This window comes from Dendroctonus ponderosae, unplaced genomic scaffold (genome assembly GCF_020466585.1).
Source record: "Dendroctonus ponderosae isolate FM_Combo_2020 unplaced genomic scaffold, Dpon_F_20191213v2 Dpon_F_20191213_1, whole genome shotgun sequence".
Classification (NCBI taxonomy): Eukaryota; Metazoa; Arthropoda; class Insecta; order Coleoptera; family Curculionidae; genus Dendroctonus; species Dendroctonus ponderosae.
The window spans coordinates 1,800,626-1,807,236 of record NW_026017110.1 but is presented as its reverse complement, the minus strand read 5'-3'; the positions used below and the strand labels follow the sequence as shown (position 1 = coordinate 1,807,236).

The following is a 6,611-nucleotide window of genomic DNA, read 5'->3' as shown; positions in this document are numbered from 1 at the left end:
TTTTTCAAAAACTTTATTGTAGTGGATCTTAGGCACAATTTTGTTGCACAACATCGATTGTTAGTTCTTAAAACAATATTTAACAGTGCACGGCAATGTGCAATTTCATTTGCAATATATAAATACCCGGTCGTTTGAAGATGATTTTAAAAAGCTTGTAATACATTTTTCTGCAAATTGTTGGACGATCCGCATTTTTTTGCACTTAAACTGCTTTAGTGTGTATAATTGTGTGTGTACTTTAATTGGAAATTTAAAAAAGGCGAAACTCGAACAGGCATTTAGTAGATGAGCACCCTTAACCTAGTATTTGCAGTATCTGCAGCTTCTCCCTTGATAATTTGTTGATTCATTGTTATCAGCGTTATAAAATAAACTGCACCGAACACAATAATATCACACTCAATAATTGATAAGTCAAAATCACTGTCAGTTTAATAACGCAATAAGTATTTGAAAAGTTTATCAGATCTACAGATGCACCCGCACTAAGAGAAAAATGTCGAATTCGAAATGCATATGTGCTATTGTAGGAGTTGTTGGAAGAGGCCGGAGTGGGAGCCGCCGAGAAAAATCGGTTCACCCTCCCATAAAAAGTTATCACTTCAAAAACTAGTTTCTTATCAAACCTGTACTTGTTTTCTTCGCCTTTTGCACCATTAATAAGAACCGTTTTCTGCTATTCCAGGTGGAGAAAAACACAAGGCGCTCACAGTCCTGCCATTCTTCCATATTTATGGCTTCAACGGCATCATGAATATTTGCTTACGCTTAGGAAGTCATATCATCACCATTCCCAGGTAAATATCAATTTACCGAGCCAAAAAGGGCAAATTCTCAATTGAGCATCGCTCTAGGTTTACCCCTGAGGACTACCTGAAAGCACTGGAAACCTACAAACCGACTTACCTCTTTGTTGTGCCCTCATTGCTCTTGTTCCTGGCGTCCCATCCAAATGTAACTAAAGAGCATCTGAGCTCTATCGAGGAAATCACTTCAGGGGCTGCGCCGTTGACTGAAGGTCTGTTGCAGAAATTCAGGCAGAAACTCGACAATCCTGATGTGATGATTCGTCAAGGTAAGCTAGAGGATTGCCAGTTTCTACGGTTGCTCGGAGTAAAACCTTTCCATTCTTTTGCAGGGTATGGGATGACTGAGACCAGTCCGGTAACGTTCATCATGCCAAAATTGACTCCTCCGTCCAAGATTGGCACCATTGGAATACTCTATCCAGGCACGGAAGCCAAGGTGATCAGCCTGGTTACTGGGGAATCTATGGGAACGCACCAAACTGGAGAACTTCTCGTAAGAGGACCTCAGGTAAGCCCCTTAACATGCACGCAATAAATAACAGGCTAAATTTTCGGTTTTTCAAACCCCGCAGGTCATGATGGGGTACTTGAAAAATGAAAAAGCCACTGCCGAAACGATTGATGAGGATGGCTGGTTGCACACTGGAGACGTGGTCTACTATGATGAAGACCACTATTTTTACATTGTCGACAGATGCAAGGAGCTCATTAAAGTGAAAGGAAATCAGGTGAGTTATTTGGTCTATTTAAATTATTTCAACTTCTGAAAGGTAGAGCATACAGAGCATTAAGAGTTGACGTCATTGCTCTCTAAAGGAGGAATACTCCCCCTATATGATCTGGGTGCATGGATAGCACAGAAAAAATGCACTCAAAAATTGAGCGGTTTCAAAATATCATTTTCACAATCAACCGATAACAAATCAGTCCATTTGGACATTTGAAAACCAAACAACAAACATACATTTTGAAGTTTTTTTTAATAAAAACTAACTCTAAAAGAACGTCTAGATTATCAAAATGCTATTACAGATAGTCGCACACTACTACAATGTATAAAATAAGGAAATGCAGTCTAAAACTATAGTAGTGCTAAACAATATTCCATTCTTAAGTCTATTTACATACAATTCAACGCGTCAATGATACAGGAGCCACCGCTTACATTTACACGTCATTTATTCAGCAATGTTTTATAAAACAGATTGGAAAAGTTGTCGTAAAATCCCTATGAATTCTGAGTCACTTCCATCGGTTCGGCTTCTTTGTCCTGTTCTACCGGCACATCTGATGTGCTGTCGTCCACTTCCATGCGAGTTTCTTCGTCGCCCATTGAAAACGAAGAAACTTCTTCAACTTTTGACGATTCGTCCAAGCCTTTGGCCGCTAGGGGTTCAACTGAAACCTCATTAGTTTCCTCCTCTTTCTGTTGTTCCACTGGCATACTCCCAATGGATTTTTCCTCTTCGCACTTCTTATCATCTTCCGTTGACTCGACTTGAGGCGACTGATCCGCACAAGGCTTATCCAGGTCTAAGGAGGAGCTTTCTTGGCTATAATCTGCCAAATCCAATTTTTCTACTTGCTCAACGTTATCATCGGCTGTTTCTGTAGTGGAATCTACAACGTTAGTCACATTGTCTGGAGGTTCGCTGGGCGGACTTTCCAGCAATTCAACTTTCACACTCGCATTTAGATTATCTTGCACTTCTTCGAGTGCAATGGATTTGTAAGCCGAGTCGTCTGTTGAGGAAATACTGTCATCCTCAGCAATGGCAGCTTTGTCAGGTTGAGCTTCATTTATTGAGGAAACTTCTGCCTGCTTGGAGTCTTCAGGCGGTTTTTCTGCAACCTCCGTCGATGATATGGTTTCAGAATGACTGGGGCCTTCGGAAGTTGTGGCAGGCTGTAGTGGTTCGTCTTCGGATAAAACCTTTTCTTCCACCTCATTAATATTGGCCTGCAACGACAAACCAGTTAGCTAAAATAAAGCTTTTTATGGGAAGCTACTTACAGTGATGTTTTCCATTATGATATCAGTGCTCTGTGAGGAGCCCTCTGTTTGAATTGAGTCTCGTTCTTGCTCGTGAGGAGGTTCGTTTTGTTCTTTCACATTAATGGCAGTGATGGTGAGGGAAACACTCGATTCCTTGGAATCATCGGAGAGGTTCTGGGCGGTTTCATCTACCGGCTCAATGGATACATACTGAACGCAAACTATTTCCTGGCTGGATGTGGAGGCCTCAGAGGTCACCTTTTCGCTGGAAAATGTGTCCACTGTGCTCTCAATCTCGATGTGTGTTCCATTGGTGGTGTTATCAAAGGAAATGTGTTCAGCTACATGGTTGCTGGACTGTACATATGAAGGGGCATTGAAATCGTCCATTTCCTCTACGTTGATCTCGTTGGCAGGCTCAGGAACCATCTCATGGTCCGACTCCACCCCATTCATTATGCTTTCCCCATTCTCAGTTCTTCGCCCGCATGGCTCCATTGTACTTACTACCAGTATGTTTTTTTCCAATGCCCGCATGTATTTATCGATTCTGGTGTATTCCTTGCGGGGGCTTGTCAACAATTCACATATTCTTTGTAGTGTAAAAGGGGCCGAGGCAAATGTGTCCAGTTTTTCCAAAATGAAGGTCTTCATGAGATCATAGTTGAACATTTCGACGTTGGGACAAGGCGGAATTTCCATCGAAGTGCAGGACTCGTAAAACTCGGTTATCACACTGATTAGTTTCTCACGAAATAGGCTTCTAATCGCTGGCCATTGATATACTGGGTCCCCAGTCTTGGCAACGAACTTTAGGTACTCCTCCAACTCTCTGGGTATGTCTTTGGGCTTCATTTTGGCAAATTCCTCAAGACTGTGCAAGATTTCCTCCGGATTTTCCATGTTTGAACACAATTTACAACAATTTCGGAACCAAACACTAATAAAAATGCTGCTTGACGTTTGTCGCACGATCACTTGTCACGTACTACGACACCTCCTCTTCTCTTGCAAAGCTAACGATTACTGGTCGCATGGTTCACTGTTGCCAATGGTGTCCAAATATTTATTCGATGACGAAAGCCGTGCGCATAGCGACAGGGCTGTACTTTGGAATTTGCGCCCATTTATCAGTTAATTAGTGAATATTTGAAAATGATAGATATTGCATTTTGGTTAATTGCTTTGATATTCACTGGGTACATGAGAAATTTTTCAACAGATTTTTGTTTGTTTAACATTTGCAGTGGTCTATTAGCATTTTTATAGTTCCTTGCTAATTTTTAATCATTGGATTTTTTTTTAATTTTCAATGATAATTTTTTTAAATATTGGTTCATTCTAGAGATTTTCAAGCTGTATTAAAAAAAAATAGCCGGCAACAGGCTGAAAGGTAGTTCTGGCGCAAAAAAAAATTAATATTAATCATTTTTTTTTGTTTGTTTCAGGTTTCACCAACTGAACTAGAAAATTTGATACTGGAAATCGAAGGAATTATTGACGCGGCAGTGGTAGGAGTGCCTGATGAATTGGCAGGTGAAGTACCAAGAGCTTATGTAGTGGCTAAACCAGGCGAGAATATCAACGAAGAAGACATAAAAAAATTCATCAGTTCTAAAGTGACGCACTACAAAAAGTTGGCGGGCGGTGTTAAGTTCATCCAGGCCATTCCACGCAACCCCAGTGGCAAAATCCTCAGGAATGAGCTGAAGATCCAGAACCCTTAAAACCCTGCGGATTTCGATATGTAAATGTGCGTTTGACTCTTTTTGGCGAATAGTTTTTTCGAAATTCTGAGCAATGTTGTATTGCAGGATTGACTGATTTTGAATACGTGTGAATGCACTAAAATTAAGATTTAATTTATTAATCAAAAGCCGAATACTTTCAAAGTATGTTGATATTTCTGGAGAATACTCCGGTTGTTACTCGTTGATTTTGAGAGAGGGGGAGCAATAACTACTATTTATCTCAAATTGCGTTTATTTAATTTGCCAAATTGGTATTGAGATCGAAAGTTACACAAACTTAATTATGTGATGTACACAGACAATTTTTTTCTAAGTTGAAAAGTAGTAGTAGTTTTTTAAAAAAACATCAATATTTATAGTTATAGTTTGTAAATAGTATTGTTAGAGATTTACCAGACTACTTTCGCATTGGATTTTTTAATAAAATTAAATTTTGAAAATGTGTTATGGTTTTATTGAAAGTGCGAAATACGGAAAACTATTGTGGGTTTCAAGGAGGAAAAACAACAAATCAACGTGATTTCAATAAACGCGCCACAATTAAGGCTTCACCTCAGGCTAATCCCGCGCTTATTTTGACGAATTGGTTTAGAGAAGACCGTAGAAGCATAATAAATCCTATTTTGTGCCCACATATTTTACTTACAAAAACCAATAATGCGGGAAATGGAAAAATAACTGTAAGGACAGGACTTCACAGTTTTTAACAAGAAAATTTTCTTATCATTGATGGGTAACCGGAATGAAGGTGGAAACTTCAAGACATTTAAAATAAATTGAGGAAATCATTAAATCTGTCCCAGTCACAAAACAACTTCAGGGAACCAAAAAGGTGTTTACTGAAAGGCAAATCTATTTTTGTATGTTAATGCGCACATTAAGTAAGTCTGGGAGAAAAATGGCTTAACCGTAAATAAACATCTGCAGATCCCAATAATCTAAATACAGTAAAGTCCGCTTATAATGAACTTTCGGTTAAAACGAACTTTACTCTTTTAATTGAAACGTCCATAAAGACCAACGTATTTTTTTACTGGTTACAACGAAGTTTCGAATATAACGATCACTTTTTAGGTTAGTTGTATATTCACTTTCCGTTTATAACGAACTTCCACGCTCTGCAACACGAATCGTGCGGAGTTGTTTGTATAAGTGAGGGTGAGAAACAGGCAGTGCCTTGTTGTTTTTTGCCGCGTTATGTTTATAAATCATTTTAGAATGGAAAAACAAAAATGCAAAGCTTTTTCACTAAATGAAAAGTACGAGGTTATTAACAAAATAAAAAGTGGAGTAAAGCAGAGTGACATTTGTAAGGAATTAGCACTTGGGAAGTCTACTGTTGCAACAATATGGAAAAACAAAGAAAACATTTTATCAGCGTATGACAAAACAAATGTTAGACGTAAGAAGTTAAAATAATCTGCACATGAATAGGTTGACAAAGGGACTTATTAAGTCGTTTACTCAAAAGAGACAAGAAAACGTTCTCATAAGTGGCAGTGTTTTGCAAGAAAATGCTAGTGAAATGGGGAGTAAAATCAAAAACAACGTTTGCTTGTTCTAGAAGTTGGGTAGAGCGTTTTAAGAAGAGACATAAGATCAGTATGGTATGGACATAAGATCAACCTATGGATCAAGGAGTAATACATTCCCTAAAGTCATTATAGGAAAATTCTTCGTACGAAAATGTTAGAGGCGATCGATAAAAATGAAACATTTTCTATAAATCTCTTAGATACAGTCAATTTCATTCATAGAGCTTGACAAAAAGTTAGCCGAAAAACCATTGCAAATTTCTTTAAGCATGGTGGATTTGTAAGAAAAGAAAATGATTATGAACCAGACGATAAAATCCCACTTAATGAATGGTTAGAAAAGCATAAAGACTCTGACTACGAGTATGACTCAGATGAAGATGACCCCAATTTTGTCGAAGAACAGGTTAAAACCAAATTGCGTGATTTCAATTTTTTCGAATATGTGAGCATTGATAATGGCATTCTTACAAGAGAAATGTTGACCGATGAGCAAATTATAGACTCCGTAACCTCA

At 38.5% G+C, this 6,611-nt stretch overlaps 2 protein-coding genes across 4 annotated transcripts in view; one reads left to right on the top strand and one right to left on the bottom strand.

Moving 5' to 3' along the window:
• The window catches only part of LOC109539027 (4-coumarate--CoA ligase), a 14,211-nt gene extending 9,210 nt beyond the window's left edge, over window positions 1–5,001 (top strand). For all 3 annotated transcript variants that reach the window (XM_048670533.1, XM_048670534.1, XM_019906538.2), the window contains exons 7-11: window positions 689–800; window positions 858–1,078; window positions 1,142–1,320; window positions 1,385–1,540; window positions 4,257–5,001. In XM_048670533.1, the coding sequence (XP_048526490.1) occupies window positions 689–800; window positions 858–1,078; window positions 1,142–1,320; window positions 1,385–1,540; window positions 4,257–4,535 (947 nt within the window). In that variant the 3' untranslated portion in view covers window positions 4,536–5,001. The remainder of the gene's footprint in view (window positions 1–688; window positions 801–857; window positions 1,079–1,141; window positions 1,321–1,384; window positions 1,541–4,256) is intronic.
• LOC109539028 (serine/threonine-protein phosphatase 4 regulatory subunit 2) lies at window positions 1,774–3,846 on the bottom strand. The gene is made up of 2 exons (XM_048670535.1): window positions 2,827–3,846; window positions 1,774–2,772 (listed from the first exon to the last, which is right to left on the bottom strand). Exons 1-2 carry the CDS (start codon window positions 3,709–3,711, stop codon window positions 2,041–2,043), a joined length of 1,617 nt encoding a protein of 538 aa, XP_048526492.1. The 5' UTR covers window positions 3,712–3,846; the 3' UTR covers window positions 1,774–2,040.
• Window positions 5,002–6,611: the final 1,610 nt, after the last annotated feature.